The 22202-nt window shown below is 41.2% G+C and overlaps 2 protein-coding genes across 3 annotated transcripts in view; one reads left to right on the top strand and one right to left on the bottom strand.

Annotated features, from left to right (window-relative positions):
- nod1 (nucleotide-binding oligomerization domain containing 1) overlaps positions 1 to 22202 on the bottom strand; it is a 475392-nt gene that overhangs the window by 190763 nt on the left and 262427 nt on the right. The window lies entirely within an intron of this gene.
- Positions 1 to 22202, top strand: part of cdk14 (cyclin dependent kinase 14) — a 206314-nt gene that overhangs the window by 73543 nt on the left and 110569 nt on the right. For both annotated transcript variants that reach the window (XM_061049639.1, XM_061049640.1), the window contains 4 exons: positions 1827 to 1921; positions 2533 to 2612; positions 7165 to 7259; positions 10626 to 10688. In XM_061049639.1, coding sequence (XP_060905622.1) covers positions 1827 to 1921; positions 2533 to 2612; positions 7165 to 7259; positions 10626 to 10688 — 333 coding nt within the window. The remainder of the gene's footprint in view (positions 1 to 1826; positions 1922 to 2532; positions 2613 to 7164; positions 7260 to 10625; positions 10689 to 22202) is intronic.

The raw sequence follows: 22202 nt of genomic DNA, 5'->3' as shown, positions 1-22202 counted from the left end.
GCTCCACAGGCCACCAGGAGGGGAATATCTTACTGTCCAACTGAGTAGTTTCACAGATAGAGTTACACTTCCTGCTTGATCCCAGGAGGACGTCTAATTTGTTTAGAGAAGCTCTCAGAAACTATGAGCTTGTTTCAGCTGCACAGGATGGCAGGATAAACACTAATGCAGGCGAGGACAGTGCAGATGCTGAGAAGACTGAACCATGTTTTTGAGGCTCTCTTGGGGTGTGTATGATGTTAGAAAACCAGGTTTCTTAAAGGTTGTCTTGGGTTTTTTTCATGAACATTAGAGCTTGGGATTTGCTTGGGGATGAATTAGCAATGCTAGTTGGTTGCACTGTGCAGTCCCAAATGAGGTTTGTCACAACAACTGCATTTTAGCTGCTGCAAATTTATGAAAAAATGTGTTTACTTTACCCGTTGTGTTTTCAATCCCTTCATGATTATATATTTTGAATGTCAGAGAAAAAGGCTGGATTATTCAAGTCATACTGAGCAAAAGAATTGGTTAACAATGACACAAGTATTTCTCACTAAAGTTTAAGTAGCTAAACCCAACTCTGTGTTTGTGGTTTGTTTGCAGCCAAGGTTACAGCAATGAGGCTGCATTAGTGCTCATGGCATGTGTATGTTTTAGAGCAACATATAATGCCACATAGACAACTTATTTTTCAGTAAGAACATACCAAATCACTGTTTAGCCTGCCAGCTAAAGAGCTCCGTTGCAGCACTTCCAAAAAGTTTTTGCACCTCTGGGTCATTGTGAGAGTGCGGGGCGGCTGTGGCTCAGCGGTAGAGTCGGTCATCCCTCCACCGGAAGGTCGTGGGTTCGACCGCCAAGCTCCTGCAGTCACATGTCAGATGTTTTCATGGGCAAGGCACTTAACCTCAAGTTGCTCCTGTTGCTTCATTGGCTGACTGAGAATGGGATGAGTTAATACTGATGGTCACTTTACACAGCAGCCTTTTCCATCAGTGTGTGAATGTGTAGGAGTGACCTGTGTTGAAAAAGCACTTTGAGTAGTCAGAAAAGTGCTATACAAGCCAAGTCCATTTAACATTTACTAGATATATGCCAAATTGCGTTCAGGTTAAACGACCTGAATTTAGCTTTCAGCCACTTTTACAAAGAGTAGGGTTTCAAAATGGTTCAGACTGTAATATATATATGTTTTTTTCTTTTCGAATATATTGGATTGATAATGCTATGATTGTGAATATGCAGACCGCTGAAGATCTGATCCCATATGGTTCAAAATCAGGACATTGATTTATCTGTCTGCTTCCCTTCACACCCAAAATATCTGACTGCCCTGGAGTTTGATTTTCTGCTTTCACCAGTCATTAACAAACCCTATGGCTCCTTTAAAGTGACTTTATAGGGCATGGCAAATAGCTAAAACACACAATCCAAACCACATCAGTGCAGTCACTTTCCTCTACAGCATCAAATGAGCTGAAGTCTGGAAGACGATCTAGTTTCCTCTTTTCTTTTACAAACAACTATGGGCCTCATTGTCTCGCAGCTGTAATTGTACCTCCTCTTTGAGTGAACTGCTGACGATGAAAAGCATTAAAAAAAAGTTATGAGCTGGCGATTAAATCAGAGTTCTCACATGAAGACTTCTGGAAATCCTCTCTCCTCCTACTCCTCACTGACACCGCACCCTCCCCGATGATGCAGCAGGGAGTTTTTTTTTTTTTAATATCTCACACTGTCTTGCGATGTCTTCTTGGAAATCCTCTTGAGAGTTTTACTTTTCTGGGTTACTGATTTCTTCCTTTTAATAATACCTTTTCATATCTCTGTCTTTTTTTCTTCAGCCCACAAGCCCCAAGTTTGGAAAGGCAGATTCCTATGAAAAGCTGGAGAAGCTGGGAGAAGGTTCCTATGCCACAGTTTACAAAGGAAAGAGCAAGTAAGTCGTGCATGCATGTCAAAAACCAGACCTATAGTGTAGTCACTCTTCTCTTGAGTTAGTGCGAGCCATTCGAGTATTACATTTAATTAAACCAGAGCCGTGTTGTTGTTGAGTGAATTCATTACATGGAACAGCAATAACAGTTTCTTTGAATATTTTTCATCCTCTCCGTGAAGCTGCAAATTGAACACATGCATTGTAATTTCTAATGACTGTACATTACATGTTTTCAATAGTTCTGTCCCTGTATTTATAGTGTGGGGATTTGCTTCCTGGTTTTGCTAATTCAATTCTAGAAAATGGAAAGTTCCCACACTGTAACAGTATAGAAAGTACAGAGTCTAATCTTCTCAGTAATGATGTCAGTGTGTGTGTGTCGATCCTGCACAACAAACAGCCTTGATTGGTGAGCTTCGTTCACTTGTAATCCCGTGGCCTTGTACCCGAGTCTCACTCCGCTGCCGCCAAATTACATTTCACCCACTTAACAAACCTCGCTGTTCTCCAACTTCACCGATTTTTAATAGATTTCTTTCTTTTCATGTCACAAAAGGCATGACGAACTCCAGTGATTACAACAATGTGTCCGTCCTCTGTGTTGTGTTCAGGGTGAACGGGAAACTGGTGGCTCTGAAGGTGATCCGTCTGCAGGAGGAGGAAGGAACACCTTTCACTGCAATAAGAGAAGGTATGCCGAGCCAAGACTTCTACTCCCGTTAGATATAAATGGAGGAAGAAAGTGTAATCCTCGTTGAAATTAGTAATTTAAGAAAAAAAAATTTAAAAGATAATTAAAGAGCAAAACATCCTAAAACTCACTTTAAATGATTGTATGGAATTTAAGAGGCTCTGTGTTTAATTTAAGTTCTTAAATCAGCATTTTGGGTTACAATCACATCACCTGATTCAGTAAAAGTTGACCATCTTGACATCATGAACTTGTGCATGTCTAACAATATAAAAGTGCTAAATTAAGATAAAACCTGATAATCAGAGAGGACGCAGTGGGTGCTGCGTGCCGCTGTCCAAAGCATTCATTGTCTTATCTGTTAAACTGAGCTTAAGGTCGGGCTTGCTGTGCACGCTGCGCGGAAGGTAAAAAATGTTTTAATCGGGTGAAATGCTCTGTGGTGACACCGCCTACGCAAACCAAGATGAAGATCAGATCACAGCTGTTCTGTCGGAGTGATCGGCTGCCTGAAGTTTTGTCCTAATTCTCTTGAGTCGTGGTGCAGCTCGCCCCAAACAGGCTGTCAAATTGTTCCCTACTCCTCAGCCCGAAGCACACCTTGGAAGCGCTCGTCATAGAGCTGCAGCTCCTGGACGATCCTAAAATCCTCCAAATCCATGCCATGCCCTGAGGATTTAATGAACGCACACCCTCTTACTCTTTGCTGCTTACCTCCTCAGCAGCAGAATAAAGGCCAGGGCTTTCTTCTAAATAGTGGAAAGATACAGTATGCATCTGAAAAGTAGCTACTTTCCAGACTATTGTTTCGGTGGCCAGCGTGTTTGACTCCAGTCCGATGTCTGTGAGGGTTTTTGTCACACCTATGCAGATGGTTTTTATATAGTAGTAGTTGTAGTCGTAGTAAAAGTACATTTATAGAGATGGGCTCAGTCAGTTCAGCAGGTGTCTAATATACAGAGGCTACCGGTTTGTTTCCTGGCCTCGGCCTTTTCATGAATGTCTACTACTCCCACTCACCCTATAAATGAAGACGAAAAGGCCAAAAGCATAATCCCTAAAAATAACATGGCATTTATCTTGTTCCCAGTGCAGACAGAGATCAGACGTGGATAAAGCAATCCTTTGAAATCAAACAGAGGTCGGATATGGGTCAAAAAAAAAATGTGCGAGGAGCATCCGTTCCTCTCTTTAATGTTCTCTTCAAACGGCCGTCCCCGTGAATCACGATCCATAAAAAGGATTTAGGGGTGAAGTTGGTGCAAAGTCATTCGGAGAACAGCCGAACAGCGGAAGATGTTCGAGAGGCCCCGCAAAAGCAGAAGATACAAATAACACACCGAACAAACGATCTGATCAGTGATTTACATTCTTACCCCGGTTGAACTGGAAAGCTTTCAAATCTGAAGGAGCCCAAATGTATACAGACTAAAAAAAGGGAGAAGAAAAATGTAGGGATTGAGAAAACACAAATTATGCCCACTCATCCAACTGTATCTACTGCTATCACACAGTTCAGCAGTTTGTGGTCTTTGCTGTAACCCTGAGTTAGCAGGACTAATAAGGGGGTCAGGAGCCGCTTTCTCACTTCTTGTAACTTTTTAGACCAATTGTTCCTCTTAGCAAAAGCGGAACGAATATAATTGGTCTATACGAAACTGTGTTCTTGTGTCTTGAGATGTAATATTATAAGTAACAGTCTAATTTCAAGGAAAAGTCTTCTTCTGACTGCAGTATTTGTACTTATTTTACAGAGAATTCTCCACTGACTAACTGGTAAAGAAGCTGGCCTAGACATTCACCCTATAGCATGGGATGCTATGCAGTATCCCATGTCTTAAACATAAAAAGCTTTTCTCCTCTTGCGTTTGTGAGGACGAAACAGAATAAGGAGCAAAGAGAGATGACTCCGGGAAAAACTTTTCTCGGCTGTTCTGAAGTCGTAAACATGAAAAAAAAAAAAAAAAACGTTTTCGATCAGACTCTGAAAACTTATCTGCAGATTTTTCTTTTAACTTCCCCTCAGGGCTTCCATAGTTTTTCTTTCAAACACTGATCCAGAGTCCCTCAGGCTGCAGACTGAACAGACTGTAGGACTCTGTTGTTCCTCAGACATGCCACAGATTGGTTTCTCAGTAGGCCTCATTGTGCCCGTGTTGACTAAGCTTTGAATACGAGTGATAGAGGTACTCATAGGTAATAATTATTTCTGGGTTTTAGGAGTCTTTTCAATCAAACCAGCAAAGCTCATAAAGACACATCTATATACATTTCAGTTTGTTTCATAACCTTATAAAAACGCCCCACATGAGCTTTAAATCCATGATTATGACCTGACAGGCAAAAAAAAGCAAGTAAAAAGCCGCTTGCAATACACAGTGAATGGTAGTGAAATTTCACCAGTGTCAGGTTGTGTGCAGTGGGAGATGCTGGCGGTTGGCGGTCGTTACATGTCTCATTATTTTATACCGGTGTATTTGGATGCTCGGGTATACAGGACATAGCCCGCTTTTTAGATTTAAAAGTAGAAATGAAAAGTTCTTCATATACTGAGTTTAACAGAAGCTGTTTGATGTTTAAATAAATGTCGTGTGTTATCTATGTAAGATGGAAAATAGATCAGATTCTGATAATAATGTGGTAATTCAAAATGTAAACATGAAACATCAAGTAACAAGAATGAACATTTGACTTAAACATTCAAGTAAAAATAAAAAGTGCACGTCGAGGTCATGACGGATAAAAGATCAATAAAGAAAAGTTGTGATGAGATTACAGTCCCCTATCTGAAATCCCGGTTGTCCTTTCATATAAATAAAAGCTGCACAGAGGCTGTCCTGCCTCTGTTTGTCATGTCAGCTGTGTGTGTGTGTGTGTGTGTGTGTGTGTGTGTGTGTGTGTGTGTGTGTGTGTGTGTGTGTGTGTGTGTGTGTGTGTGTGTGTGTGTGTGTGTGTGTGTGTGTGTGAGCGGTGAAAACAATCTCATCTACACACACAATGTGCATTTGAATTTAGATTAGAAAATGATTCTGTCTGATCTGTAAATGATCCAGACCTTAAGAAAGTGAGAGGTATGAACCATGCACACACACACACACACACGGTCACACACACACACACACACACACACGGTCACACACGGTCACACCTCTCCCTGTGAGCGGATCAGAAAAGCACTTTGAAATTGAACTAATTCAGCAATTACAGCGCAGGAAGCTCCCAGCGCTGATATGTGAGCAGCATTACAGACTGCTGCTGAATAAAGTAATATATTCAGAGAGGAGGAGAGTTGAGTGTGTGTGTGTGTGTGTGTGTGTGTGTGTGTGTGTGTGTGTATCTACGCTTATTAAAACTGCACACACTCATGCCCATTACCGGAGATGGGGCGTATGTATATAAGGGAGGGAGATGGATCTTCAAACGGTGACAGGATCTTTGAGGTATCTGTAGCTCTAACCTTGTGCTCACTGGAGGAGTCCTGCTTCGTCTGATTTTTTATTTATTTATTTAACAACCTTCTACTACGAGTTGCATGTATTCATGAGGCTCCACCACTCAGCACTTCTCTGAGGATCCGTCTATCAGTGCTCCCCCCCCCCCCTCCTCCTCCCCCCTGTGCCCTTGGAAACTTTTGGTTTGCAAATTTTAAAATTGGCAACAGTGTGAAAAACCCATTTACGTATTGTAATAAAAACAGCACTTATTATGCTCCTCTCACGCTCTGAAGCAATCCAGGTGACATTTTCATTAGGACAGCCGTGGACGCCTTTTTCTGTCAGCTGTTTGTTTGCCTGTGAAAACGTCTACCAGAGGACGACGGGCTTTATTTACCTCTGAAAACTTCAGGGTGGTCTCGTAGAGTCGTAGGTTATACAGTGTTTCCCCCTACCATTCATTTGGAGGGGCACCTTCTCTGTGAGAGAAGATTGGAGGCACGTTTTTTAAATCCAGTAGCAAAAAAAAAAAAAAAAAAAAGGCTCATTAGACCCTGATCTACCGTTTGAATTTGCACCTCGTTTTTTACGGGTGCAGAATTTTCCCACACAAAATTAAGCCCTGCTATTTACAGCTTACACAATGCGTCGCCTTTTTCAAATCTCTTTTAATATTTGAATAATCCTCCGTGATTGGACTAAAGGTTGGAAGCGGATGGCTTGTGAAAGTCTTAACAAGTCTGTCCCACAATGTGCTGATCACACCCTAGCTCCACCAGTAAGACTCTTTGAGAGAGAGAGAAGCTTTGGCAGCAAAGTAATGGGCAATTTGTCCATCTCCCCGACGCGTCATCACATTGCTACACTCCTTTAGCATGTCCGTTACATCATAAATGTGTTGATTAATGAGTGTGAGCGCTCGCTGCACTAAATCCACCCTGTGTTTTCTTCTCCTGCTCTAATCTTTTCTTAATCCCCTGTATGTATGTGGTGAGGCTTCCAGAGGCTCTGTGTTACACTCTAATGATGCTCGCTAATGAAGGCATAGATCACAGCAATTCCTCTGGTATCTGAATATGTGCTTTCCATTAACTCTCCGTCCTGATCCGTCTCTGCAGCATCTCTTCTGAAAGGCCTGAAGCACTCCAACATCGTGCTGCTCCATGACATCATCCACACCAAGGAAACCCTGACTCTGGTCTTTGAATATGTGGTGAGTGTGCACACGGCCAGGCTTTTTTTTTTTTTTTTTGGGCGGAGGTCTGAAATTAGTGTGAGGATTCTGTTTCTGGTGTTCAAAAGGAAGAGAAGCCACAGTTTGAAAGGGTCACAGAGGTCAGCTTCTCGACTGTGTGTGTTTTGCTCTGATTGATTTGACCTCAGAGTCTCCTTGCCGACTGGGGTTTCAGTTTTTAATACTCAGCCCACAGAAACATGAGCTGTGGATATTTTGATTGGCATACTCTGGTTTATAGGGGGGCACTTGGAGAATTTTAAATGCAGCCCTGGCTGTTTCCACTCCGTGCTCGGTGCCAGTCAGCCAGAGGCACCAGAGGCTGCTCTTTCTGTGCCCAGAACAGGAAGCCAAGCGGGCCGTTTTATTAGAAGGCAACTTTTTAATAATAGAAAAGCTTCCTGCTGGAAAAGGCTGCAATTTACAAAAAGTAAACAACTAAACTAAACCAGGGGTTGAGATTCAATTTTGACATTCTGTAAAATCAGTTCTGGGGATAATCAAGGTATATTAAATCTTAGTAGTTTTTTTCAATAAAGGTTTAAGATGCACTGATTGAGTCTTTGGCCGATTCCCATCTTCAAGGTCTGAACTAGATATGCCAGTTTCAAGCCGATTCAAAATGTCCTTTCTTGAAGAACTATCATTGACATAAAAAACAAAACCAAAATATCAAACTTTTAAAAATGGAAATTCGACATGGTGTTAATAATAAAACATTATTGTTAAGGCTGACTTTTATTTAAAAAAACAAAACAACAAAAAAAAATGACCGTCTCTCATTCTCGTGTAATGTCAAATCTGCTTTCCCTCTCAAGCCAATCACGGCTGAACATCGGCTGATTTGGGTCACCAGCCGGTCAATCGGCGCACCTCTACTTTTAACCTGGGTCATTAGTGTAACTTATTTTGAGATTTAGGAGTTTCAAATAGGTTTTTTTTTTAATTGCTCCGGTAGATTTCTTCACCTGTAGGCAGTGTGAAAGAGTAATAAATGCTGGGTAGGGCTGTCTCGATAACTGTCACAAAAATGAATCTCTGCGGTATAAACAAGCCAACCACGGTGAGCGCAGGCAACCGCCATAACCGCACGTGAAGTCACCTCAACCCCACCTCATGTTCAGACGGACAGAACCCAAATGTAACTTCAGCATGGAAGGACATGATGCAGATAAAGCCGATTTCATGAATCAAATACTATTTAACTTTTCCTCAAAAGTTACAGCCCCTTTAAAAAAAACACTGTTGTGATAAAAATGCAAATGGTTAATGGTTTTAAATCCTTTCCAAACCACTCAGCTGTCATTTCTTTGAATCATGACTGAATACTCCTTTATAATCAGCTCGATCACGGTTAATAATGAACTGAAAGTTTCCCGCTCTCAGCTCTCATGAGTGGAAGTTATAGCTCAGGAACAGAAATGTTCAGAAAAGTCCAGATCCTCAGTTAACACTTCTGTCAGTCTCATTGATATTCAGCTCAATGTTAATCTCAAAATGCTGAGCGAGGCCAAATCTCTGAACCAGGAAAAGCTAACTCAGCTTTCCGTCACTTCTGCATTTAATGAGAGCGAGAACAGTGCAGTGCCCCCTTTTGGTCGACGCTGCGTATGACAGGAGTTCAGGTTTGAAAAGTCACTTGATGAGATTTAAGTGGAGCTGAAAAGGTCAGAATAAATAAGGAATTAAGGCACAGATGTGGCTAAGGTAAAGATGACAAACTTTACAGTAGATTGATTCAGCCTGCTGTCACAAATGGGATGTATTGGCTGTAACTAAAAGTTTTGGATTTTGCTTCTGACCGGCTCACTTTTGTTATTTTAAGTTGCTAAAGCTGATAAACATGTTCTTCAAGGCCAAATAACTACACTGACAAAAGCTATATTTGGGCTTTTAATGTATTTTATTGGAGAGATTGACCTGTTAAGATCATGGTACATGAAATGAAATGAATGATTGATCGATGAGACTTTCTCAGACAAAGCCGGAAAATTGAATTGGATCGTTGCGGCTCCACTTACAATACAAAAGAGAAGCTGCAGAGATAGACACATCTCAAACAAACGCATCAGAGGCCTTCAACATATGTTTGATCTGGGATTAAGATCTATATTAAATGTTGTTACAAGTTGTTCAGTCTGACCCTGTTAGAGTGTGGGACCCTGTATCTCAGGTAGGATAGTAATAGTTGATATTCACTGTTTGGTACAGGGTTCTGTGGGTTGAAATGGCTGCCGTTGTGAGCGGCGTCTGGTGCCTTTGAAGATATTAATATAACAGTTTGTAGTTTTTTAAAAAAAAGATCTTATTCTTGAACAAAAAGGTCTATTTCTGTAGGCGTTTGTGTCTTGTTGTTTGGCATTTGCAGGAACAATCTCAGCCTGTCATTTTGTAAAAACAACGACATACTTAGATCTGATCATTTGACCCAAAGGTTATCGTGCTGCCACACGCTGAGGACATCCAACAGATCAGTAAAAAAAAACAGTTTGTTCCTGTTATTCATTTACACCCCTAGGTTTGAAAAAGAAGTGTCCATGATTAAAATATCAGAACCCCCCCTCCTTTTAAAAAATCTAAGCTGTGCAAATGTGTCAGAGAGCGGGCTTCATGTTGATCCATCATCTTCAGCCTGGCCTGTTTAACATACAGAAGGGTTTTCAACCAGAAAATCAGTTCATAGATTTCCTCACACAGCTAATGATGATTGACAGGGACAGGGTGACAACCACAGGGAGAGGGGACCATGAATCAAGCACCCCCCCCCCCCCCCCCCCCAACTGGTGGAATATATTACCAAAGAGAGAGTAAGACGGACAGGCATGTCCGTGTTGAAGCACTCGTCTGAATAATTCAGCAGACGAGGTTCTGCTGGTTCAGGCCGCAGTAGGAGATTGTTGAGATTGTAAATATCAGTGTGATTTCAGACGTACGGCCTCCTCCACCCCTCAATCTGCTAACAAAACACAGAGGTGGAGGGCGGGTCAGCGGTACACTGCATGCATGTCACATGAGTCAGTGATGGTTTTGTGATCGAGAGCTTTTATACAAACCTCACATGTTGTACCCAAAACAGATTTCTTTTGATACCAGGATGGGGAAGCTTTATTATGACAGAAATATGTGACATCGATAACAAAAAGACATCTATTTTTCCCATTCAGACGTATCTAATTTCCACTGTCTGCTCTAAAGGATGTGCCATTCTGGACTTCACTCGGTCACATTTCATACGAACGACCTTGAACCACAATCACTGTTCTGTTTTTAGATTTTCAGGCTGTCCCATAACTTGTAGTGAGTTTTTAAAAACATTCTCATGTTTCTTTTTCTTTTGTTTTTCAGCACACAGACCTGTGTCAGTACATGGACAAACACCCCGGAGGGCTCCATCCAGACAATGTGAAGGTATGCTTTATGAAACTAAAACATCTTGTTTATTAAGAAAGTCGTCTTCTCAGAAGTTTAGCATTGCATCAAAAACAACAGGATATGTTGCTGCTGTCAAGTAGACAGCAAAAGAAGAAAAGAAAAAAACATAAGCAGGGTCATAGAAGATAGAAGCAATCACATTTTAAAATAATATGTCAGTCTGTTTTCACACCTCTGAAACGTGATGCACCTTAATATGCATAAAGCTAATCATGAGCAAGGATTCATCCCCCATACAAGTGTGATAAAGATAACACGCTTTTGGTACCAAAACCCTTTTTTTTTTGTACGAGGCTGTAATCTTTTTAACATGGCACCTAAAGGAACAGCAGTTTTTGGCACTTCTGCATTTCTCAACACAGGAGGTTACCTCTTCAACCAAACAGAACATCTCAGGTTAACGACATGCTAGAAAGAGGTACGGAAAACAAACAGAAAATTAAGCTGACCTTGTGTTGGAATGGCATAAAGACCATGAACGAAAACTGTGTTTGTTGGCAGGTAGGACATAAGATTAGCCATGAAGACTTATCAACTTTTGTTGTATCAGAATTTGTTGCTCTTATGAATTTATTTCAGCCTGACTGAAACCTTAATTTGAAGGTTTTAGGTACATAATATAGATATCATCTACAGCTGAAACTATAAATAATCAGGTTTAATCTTGTGTTGATGATCTTTGTTTCCGTCCCTTACATTAACGGGGACATCATAAAGCTGTGTGAGTCTGTGCTGGAGAAGCCGGTTGATATTTGACTGTCTCTCTCTCTCTGCTGGAACATGACTTCTCTGTGGTGTTTTTCCCGCCTGTTCGAAGGTGTTGGTAATATGAATAAACAGGTATAAACAAACGATGATGGAGGGAATGAGGCCGTGTGTTGTTGCTGTTGATGGGGGTGTCTGGATGTTCCATCACGCAGCAAGGTGACAGTTCAGGCTACATCTGTTATGTAACAGCTCGTACCTTTTGCCACTGAGGATTTACATAAGTAATATGTGTTTCTCCTGCTGACAGCAGCCGCGCTGAAATCCACATGAATAATTTAGGATTATTCTGAGGGAAGCGGAGCGAGGTGTTGCTTGGCTCACGCTGACTTTTTTACCTACTGGTGAGACGCCTGAGTTGTGATTTCCTTATCTCTGGATGAGGCTTTGTTCCTGTGCGGTCATGTAATGAAGTCCCCGCTGGAATGATCCCGCACCAGTGCAGTGGTTGTAAGAATCCATCGAAGTGGCAACGGGCAGATGAAGTATTTTGGTGTTGTTTAGAAAATGATATTGTTAGCCTCAAACATTGGAGCTTTTAATTTATCAGCGCTTGCGTCGTCTTAACTGAAGTTAACTGTACCGTGTAATGTAAAAGACATCCCATATGCTCGGATATCAATTAATGCTGAGTCTAGTGAAGAGCAGCGGAGAGTAATGTCATCTTGACGAGGCCAATTATCTGTTGGAGTGGAGTGTGTGAGAAAACGGGTACATGCAGCAGCTCAGAGTGCGGACGTGCTCTACATGCAGTTCACACCTGGAAACCTCATCACAAAAGCAGCTCAGTGCTCTGATTTCATAAAAAGAAGTTTATTTTTATCGCACCTGTCTGACACACAGGGCTTCACAGTGCCTTATTGAGGCACAGAAAATGTATGCAAATCAAAAATATATAGAATTTTAATAACAAAGACAAACAAAAAAAAGGGAAGTTATTTGAAAAGAGGATTTAAAATAAGAGTGAATTACAGAGCAGAAGTCTGTCACATGCAGGAAGCAAAGACACTTGAGGCTGCTTCCCTTTGGTAGTTTCTTTCCCACCTGGAGTTAATCCGTCCCAGAATACGAGGAAGTAGGATATGCATTCGATCCGGAGTCAAATGCATGTTTTATCTGCAGGTTACAACCCTTTCTATTCTTCGACTCATAGGAAGCTGGTGCCGTTATTTTAAAGACAGGTGATAATGTGCTCCACTTCCTTTGTGTTTGTGATGAGTTGTTTTTGCAGAAGCTGCAGCTGTCTGATACATTATTTCAAGAAGCCACAGTAAATGCATGACCCTAAACCCTTAATGCATGGACAGTTTTATTTTCTATATGTAGTTTGGACCAAAATCGTTAAACTGTTGGTGAGTTTTTAAATGGATAGTTGTATGAGCTACTCAACAAGAGAGAGTGTGGAGTTCTGGCGCTGAAGGTAGGCTATACGTGGCTGCAGACGTGGCCATTTGTACCAATGACGATGTATGAGTAAGCTGAAAATCTTCAGCGCTTTACTTTGCTGTCAGCCAGCCACTTTGATTTAGCACTACTTGGTGACATGTGTTCCTCCCCCCTGCAGCTCTCTGGTTCTCCGGTGAACGAGTCATCTTGTATTTTGCCTTCTAGACTGAAGTGATATTGTGACATTGAAGCATTAAAGAATGATAAATGATTGTCAGTTTGTTTTTCTAGCTCAGTTGCCCTCATCAACAGCTGACATGGTACATTTTGATAAGGTGGGACTACAGGTTGTCGTTTTGCATTAACAAAAAAAAAAATAGTGAGCCGATATTTTTTTACTTTGAGGACAGATTCCCTTTCAGATTTTGCGGTTTTCCAATTACCGGTAATATATGAAAATGTAAGAAGGTGCTCAAAAACACTGGCGGTGTTGAGCCGTGCTTTTTAAATTTCAAGATTACGGATCAGCGTTTTAAGGATATGATCAAGTCTCAGTCATGTGAAGTTAGCGATGATTCAATTAAGACCCAAACACAAGTACCATAAAGGGAGTTAATGTCTGTTATTAGTGTTTTTTTTATGACTGATGATGAGGAAGTGCAGTCACTCAACCAGCTTCCTATTTACTAATCAGCTACATAAAAGCTATTAGTGACTCCACTGGTGCGAGATCAAATTAACATCTAGAGAGATGCACTCAGATGCTCTCTGCTAATGTAGTTATTGGTCATGAACCAAAGAGCTATATGTGTGTGTGTGTGTGTGTGTGTGTGTGTGTGTGTGTGTGTGTGTGTGTTTCATCAGTCTAAAGTTAGAAATGTTGGAAGTTCCTGTTTGAACTAGCTGATCGATGGTAAAAATCTTTTGGAAACTCCTGTTATGCAGCACCATTAACTTTTCTCGGCCCTTGCACTGTACTTGACTGCAGTTTGTTAGCAGCGCTGCAGTAATTGAGCACACGGTGACCTCATCCAGCCGCTGCTGAAGTGCCCCTCTTATTAGATTATATGCAGTCAGCTGAAGGGCTGTGTCTCAGCGACATCTCCACGGATCAATTGGAAACCGACACCAACAAAGCATGTCGACAAGCCAGAGCACAGCCAACATTTGCTCTTTCTATTACATTACGAGGGAAGCTGCTTGATTGGATTAGTCATCAGTGTCATGTAAATATCAAGAGCAGGTCATCACAGCAAGCAATCCAACACGTGTACACTACAAGAAACAACACTAACCAACATTTAAAAAGTAACCACAGTATTTTCATATGGTATAATATATGATGGAGTTATAATGGATAGATCTATACTAAGGTGCAGAAACATAATGACCTAGCTTTAAGAAGGGGATTAGCTCCCATGCAAGTCTGCTCCAGAATCATAAAGTCAGTTAAACGTATAATTAAAGTTATTATAATATGAATTCTGACCAGCAATGCCGATCAAATGTAGTCTCTCAACTGTAACTTAGTCGCTCGCCACTAGCCAGGGCTTAGAGTATTCCCATTCTGCCATGATGCTCTAAGTACTTGGATGTAAAGCAGCACAGTGGGGGACAGATGGCATCTTGTAGCGCTGAGCTTTTTGGCAGTTCTTTGATCTAGAAAAATGGAGTTTGAGTTTTATGTAGACTTTTTCTGGCATATGGACTGTAACAATACGTTACCAGCGCATGCATGCCGTGTCGGCACCCTAAAAGTATAAAAAAGTGTAATTTCTTGAAGAATCTGGCTGTCTTGTCCTGCTTTTCAAAGATTGGTAATAAGCAACCTGATAGTAAGACTTTGCAATAATCTAGATCAATAGAAATAAAAAACCCTGCATGTTAAAGAGTCCATATTCTGCCCTTTTTGGGGTTCGTATATATTTAATCTATGTTCCTACTTTTGTACGTTCACAATAGATAAAGTCCGAAAAAAGTGTCTGTTTTCATGTACTGCTCCTCCTTGCTCCCTCTACGCTCTGAGTCCGTCAGCTGCACTCTGTTGTGCCCACACTGTTAGACCCCACGTGGGCCAAGTCTGCTCTGATTGGTCTGCCGGTCCGCTCTGTCGTTATTGGTCAGTTGCTCAGCACGGTTCTCGGAAATGCCCCGCCTCTTTTACCATATTGGGAATGCAGCCACTGGCTCCGTCCGAGGGGAGCAAAAACATTAGCACCTTAGCACTACTGTGCTACCGCAGGCTACGGCATATCGTGGGCGTGCTACAGAAGTTAACGGGCGTGCAACATGAGCTGCTGGGCTTGCCACAACGAGCCAACGGGCTTAGATCAGTGATCTCACACTGACAATGACGTCGGACTGACACATTTTTATCGAGGGGGGCTAGAACCGAGCGTTACATGCAGCTAATGCTACAGCTAACAGGAGGACGTAGGAGAACTAAACATGCACAGGACACTTGGAAAACACACTGAAGAGCATATAAAACCAGAAAAAGCAGAATATGGGACCCTTAAGGCAGGTGGGTCCTGATTGATTTTTGAAGCTTCATTCAAAAGTAACTTACCAGGGTCATTTAGCAGTTTGTTGGATGGAGAGCAAAATATTTGTTTTTAACTCAGAAATTCCCGACTTTGAGTTGAGTTGTCCATGCAGTTGTGTTCCTGCGCTGACAATCATTAAAGCTGAAGAGAACCTGTGAAAAAAAGAAAATCCCAACACAGCCTAAGAAAGAAGCACCACATATGTTTTGAGTGAAAGCTGAGTGGTAAAATGTTTTTAGCCGTGGTTTGGATTCTATCAAAGTCAGTCTTAATGGTTACTCTTTGTCACTCTTACCGCATCGAGCCAAGACTAAATGTAGTTTTTGTGTCATCAGAGAGGAACATTGTGCCAACAAGCCAGGAAACAAATTCCACGTTCAGAATATGTCTACAGAGACGGTTGGGTGACATCAGAGACGGTTTGTCCGTGTTGTTTAATAGTGTGTGTGGTGGTGTTTCAGTGTTCCTATATTTACACACAGGGGCCCTGCAGTGCGACACAGCTGCTCATTAAAACATAAGCCAAAGACAATTTGAGGCATTTCTGGAACTTCACAGTCCTCTGTGGCCCCTGCCACACAGTGCAGGTTTGATGCTGTCTCTTGGTTCAGGCCATTAAGGAGAACGCCGTACAGATGCTTAGTGGAAAAGATTAGGGCTCTTTCCATGCCTGCTAGCAGATGGTGGACCCTTTTCACTCCATTTAACACTTCTTCATTTTAGCTCTCCCTCACTGCTCTCAGCGAAACACTGCTTTACAGACCTGCCAACGATCTAAAGGTTTGTCTTTTTTAGTTGCAATGTGAATTACAATGTCATTTAGATCTTACCTCGCCAAAAAAACGATAGCAGCCTGTCTGTTGGTGAATCTTTACCCAGAATGTTGAAGGACGTCTCAAGTCTCTTATTTGGGCGCCGAGGAGAGAGGAGGGAGATGTGAGGAGCTATGAGCGAGGAACCATGAGAGCAGACTTCACCGACGTCTGTTTACTAAAAGACACATCCACTTATTAAATACCGCTCATTGATTGGACGCTGTATGTGCAGTGCAGTAGAAATGGTCCATATGGTTTACGTTCACAGAATAAACAGACTGCAGGTTGTTCTTCATGTGCTGCTACCAGTTAACATAGACTAAACACTGATTGGCATACTGTCTGCATTTGATTAGAATTCATAAAGTGCACGTGGCTGAAAACAGAAACAGCCGTCAAAGTGACAGCTCAGCCGTGATCAGCTGATGACATTATTACAAACTGATGTGGCTTCTCATGTCTCTAAAACATTATTTCCTCACTCCCTCTCTCCGCTGCATCTCTGGTGGGATGGACTATGACCTAAGAGAGGGATGCAAGTGAAGGAAACATGGATGTAATTTAAGATAACGAGAAGCATCAAAAGAGAGAACTGAAAGTGGAGCAACATGTTTCTTCATTAACTTCAAACTGTGCTTCTTATACGTATATAAGTAATACATATTATGTAATTATTGGGACATGCAATGGAGTGTGACAGGGAATGATTGACTTATTGTCCTCATTAATTATTTAACTGTGTTGGTCATACGTGCAGTGGACAACAGTAGACGGCGCCCTTTATCAAAGTGATTGTATACCGCTCATCACTAGTGCCAGCAGTCACTCACAACTACTGTGCCGGGGGTTGATGAAGGACATCAGACACTGTGATCGGCATTTTTTAGTCGATTTTTATGTAACGGCTCATTGTTGCAGACGAGTCATTGAACAAGTGTCAAGCAGTGCAGACGTATGGTGTTCCAGAGTGATATGTCTGAAGATGGCGAGCCCAAAAAGGCCGTCTTGAATACTCTTCAAATTTCACTTGAACGGCAGAACTTGCCTTATCATGTTATCTTCTTGCTATTATATAAGAGGCATAAGAAACTTAGTGTTCTAATCAAGAGCAAATAAAGACATTTTCTGTTGGTTTTTTTTATCATTACTGAGTCAAACCTGACCTTCACACCATCATCAGGACAATGGTGATTGGTAAATCGCTTTTCTAGTCTTCTGACTACTCAAAGAGCTTTTACACTGCAGGTCACACCTACACATACACACTCTGGTGGTAGAGGCTGCTGTGACCATAAGAAGTAACTAATCCAATTCATAAACATTCACACGCCGCCGACCAAGCAGTCTTGCCCAAGGACACGGGGGATTGAACCCCTGACCTTCCAGTTAGGAGAAGACCGACTCTACCAACTGAGCCACATCCGCCCAATGGAAACTTTTTATACACAAGATGTAGTAGTAAAGTGGTTTTATTCTACAATTCTACAATTCACTTAGCAGACGCTTTTCTCCAAAGCGACGTACATCAGAGAGTAAGAACAACACAAGCAAGGATCTAGAAAAAAGGGAACAATGTCAGTAAGAGCAAACGATCAGCTTTGAGTCTGATTGGACACACAGGTGTTGACAGGAAGTGACCAGAGGCAAAGCACAACATTGAGGGCAGTTCTTGAGAGCTCTAATCAGTATAGAAACCATCTTATAAGTCATTGTTATCAAACAAAAACCATCGTCACAACCATCATCATCATCAATAATATGGAGACCATCATCATTAAGTTAGTAGGTATTCATGAAAGAGCTGGGTCTTTAGCTTTTTCTTAAAGGTGCAGAGGGACTCTGCAGATCCAATGGAGTTTGGAAGTTCATTCCACCTCCGGGGGGCGACAGAGGAGAAGAGTCTATTCAGCGTCTTAGGACCTTGTGAAGGTTGGATCAGACGCCTTTCATTGTTATTGAAAATGTATTTAACCAGGAGAACCTCATTGAGATTAAGAATCTCATTTCCAAGAGAGTCCTGGCCAAGAGGGGCAGCAGCACAACAAAAAGCTACGGACATAAAACACAGAGTAAATACAAACACAGATCAACATGTCCAGAGTCACAGAGCAGAAAGTCATGAGTCAAAACATCTACAACCTGAAGCATCTTCCTCCAGCACCTTCAATCTACTTTTAAAATGATTTAAAGAAACCAGGTCTCCCAGATCACAGATCATCCTGCAGGAGATTCCAGGCCGCCGGAGCAGCGTACCTGAAACTCCTTTTCCCCGTTTCAAGACGCACTTTGGGAACAGTAGTGTAACGGATACGTCTGTGATAAAGGCAAACAACCTAACAGCAGACGAGTGCATGTTCTGTCTGTCAGTGCTGTTGTTTTGCTACCAGTGGGACTTGAGACCAGCTTTTGTCCCCAATCAGTCACTCTTCAGCCCCCATGATCTTGAAACTTGTAAGCGCCGTCTAGTGTGATTTTTATTACCATCAGATTAAAACACAGTATATTTCCTCTTGTCCTGTGTTCTCTGCTGTTTAACTTTGTGTCTGTGCCACTGAAGCAGTGTGAACCCCAGCGTCCTGCTGTCACTTTGATACATCGCTTCACGCTTTGCCGCACATTGAATATCAGACAAAAGAGCCAAATTACACCCCATTCTACTGATAGATAACACAGAGGCGATACAATCCACACATTTCTCATAATGCTTATCTTGATGGAGAGTTCTGCCTGCCGTTGGTATTATAGCAACAAGTATTTCATCATTAGAGAAATGGCAGCGTGTTTATTGGTGTGCTGATGATGGATGGTTGTTCCTGCAGTCGGGTCACTCCTCTGGTGATAGATTATGTTAATGGCTGATTTAACTATGATCACACGGTTTGTTTCTCCCACAGTTATGAACTAATAATGCATCATGATTAAGCCAACACTCTCTTACACACACACACATACATGCACAAGAGCTACTATAGGACCTTTTGTCTTTAATGAAATGACTTTACATTCTGATTTATGAGCTGTTTTATGAGCTCATTTTACCGCAGTATTATGGCGTAAAAACGCAACCGCTATGTGTGTTTTTAACTTCAGATAAGAAAGGTTCTTTTCTCCTCTAGAGAATGTAAGATGAGAAAAGGTTATTGGAGTATATCCAACGATTTGATGGAAGTTAATGTCCCACCGCAGAGCACAGAGTAGAAAAAGGCAAAAGCACAGGACTGTTTCCTAAACTTTGGGTGGGAAAAAAAGTGGCAGGGGGGAACTTTTAATGACGGCGTGATTAAACCTTATTTGGGTACTGCCTGGATTTAGCTAGTGAGCCTGTTTCAAAAGAAAAGGAAAAAGCAGGCAGGGGTTAGGGATGAGCTTGTGGAGGCTGTCACCAGACTTCTTTTGTTTTCTGCTCTGACTCTAGAAATGCCGTCACTTGTTGAATGCTCAAACTGAACTCTTCAAAATAAATTACTTGTAGCTTCTTTTGAACACTTTGCCCTCAAGTCAGTAACAGTAGATAAGAAAATTCACATTTGTGGTAACTAATGAGCAACTTTTGGTCAGACTTCACATTTGAAAAAAAACATGTGGACGGACAACACACATTTTAATTAAATAAAAGTAGTTAAAAAGTTTTTTTTTTTCTACAGGCATTGAAATAACTTCTTGAAAGTCTAACCAGAGTTTTCTTTTTTTTCAATCACTTTCATATTAACCAACATACGTTACAAAACCAGTTAATTAATGATGTATTCTGCATTACTGCATAGGGGTGGACAATATGGCCCGAAATGAAATATCATGATATTTCAGTGTTTTTTTTTAGATAATGATATTCTTTACAATATTAAAAAATACTGAAAAATAAATCAAAATATGAATTTTTGTTTTATTAATTTCATCAGCACAAATCGGAGGCACAGTGCTCAGGTCTGAGGTGGTAAAAATTTGGTTTGATGTGTTGCCCCCCCCCCTTTGTTGATACAGTCTTCAGCACTCTTTACATATTACCGTTTGTTGTACATCTGATCTGATGTAATCAAACCAATTCCACACGACTGAAGTCACTCCTTTTTATAAACTAATTCATCCACTCTGTTACTTTCACTCTCCGCCATGCCTCTTGTTTCTGTGCGCTGCGTGATGCGTGATGATTTGACGTCAATACGTTAAGAAGTAGGGATGTTGTTATTATCACGATATTCTTTTTTTTTTTTTTATCAGTGATAAAACAGTGTTTTTAATCGTCTGTTGGGATATTGCACACCTCTATTTATTAATTAATCTGGACTTTTTCCTTCCAGCTCTGCATTTATTTTCCTGCTCCCTCTTGTTGTTATTGTTGAAATCACGCCCTCATTTTAATACATTCATATTTCCTGTGTGCTTATTTCAGTAGTTCAGCTGTAGCAGATGTCTAAGTGTTTCCTACTGACCCTGTTTGAATGTGAAGTGGTGACGTATATGGATTAATCAAACCTACTGTACATCAGTTCTTTAAAATCCTTGAAACCCTGAGTACAGACAACAATGTCGATGTTGTTGTTGTTGTTGTTGTTGATGATGTTGTCAACTGTCTGTCTGAATAGCCTTCACAAACTGCTACCAGCACTTCACTTTCCCTCAAATATTGGAATTGCAAATGAAAGTGAGCTGTTACAGAAAAAAGAAAAAAAATCTTCTTCTGAGAAGGTTTTGATGTTTGAATTGAAGAGCTGACTGAAGAGAAGAAAAGAGTCGTTTTTCCCCCCCCCTTTTTTTATTACCGTGCAGTTGCACTTACGGCGAGGGCTTTCCAGAAGTGTGTTTTGATATACATGAGTAAACACACATTTCCCATGCTAATTCTGTGCGCCGCAGTTCATCTCTCACCCGCCGAGTGGAAGGCATAGTAAATGGTTGACCCGGTAACTCCAGATGCCAGAAAAGGCCCCCGTCCCCTGATTGGACTCCACGGTGCTTCAATCAGCTTAATTGGCCGAGACTATGGTATCAGTGAGAGAAATGAAATGAAAGAGGAACACTGGAATTGGAATAAAATTGAACGCTAGAATGCGCCAGCCTCATTATTTGTTGATTGACACGTCTGCAAGGAAGGGCGGGGAAACAAAAGGAAAACGAAGGAAAACAAAACAAGTTTAATGGGGCTCTGACTTTGTCTACATTTTTAGGAGATTGTTGATATTCTTTTTTTTTTTAAAGCTCAAACTGTTAGCACTAGCTACATCTCATGCAGTATGCATATCATTAAAGGTAGATTAGTTTTGTGGATGCTTCCTGGGTTTATGAACTCCGGAGGCAGGTGAACGAGCCGTGTTTCATTTCAGCAGAAAGAAAACAGGCTGTAAAATTGCAAATGAAATTTCATCTTTATTCATACGATGTGTCAGCAAAAGTGCATTCATGCATTTTCATGAGTGTTTTTTATGAATGCATTAGCTCTTATTGTATTTGTCGGTGGAATCCTGCAGTCTTGAGCGAAGCTTTCTAAACAATGCTGCCGTTGTTTCAAAGAATGGCGCTTTCTTTTCTTGCCTGTTTGCAGAGGCCATGGCTTACAATGTTTTCAAGATGTTTTTGCTTTTTCAGTCTTTTTATTTCTCCATCCCCTTTTGTGAAGGCGATACAAAAGGAACTCCTGTTTAATGTGGACGTACTTAAGCTTTTGTTCTGTTTTAGGGAATAGCATTCTTTTAAATATAAACCACAGAGATATTTCCCCGTATGTTTAATTGTATCAAAGTATTGCTTACAGCAGCTGTGATATCAACAAACATCTTTCTCTCCCTCTGGGGAGCTGTGTAATCTCTATTGATCTCAGATCATCGATTTTTCAACCTCCAGTAAAAGTTTTTCAGGGAAACAACTTTCGATGCGTGATATCTTTGACTGCAGCTAGAAAACAAAGACTTTTGGTTTGAGGGACGATTTTGTGCGTTCTTCGACTCCTCTGGGTCAAAGTTAGCTGATTTAAACTCGTCTTG

The sequence above is a fragment of the Labrus mixtus genome, chromosome 11, assembly GCF_963584025.1.
Source record: "Labrus mixtus chromosome 11, fLabMix1.1, whole genome shotgun sequence".
Lineage (NCBI taxonomy): Eukaryota > Metazoa > Chordata > Actinopteri > Labriformes > Labridae > Labrus > Labrus mixtus.
The sequence above is the reverse complement of the archived record's forward strand: the minus strand, read 5'-3'. Positions and strand labels throughout refer to the sequence as shown.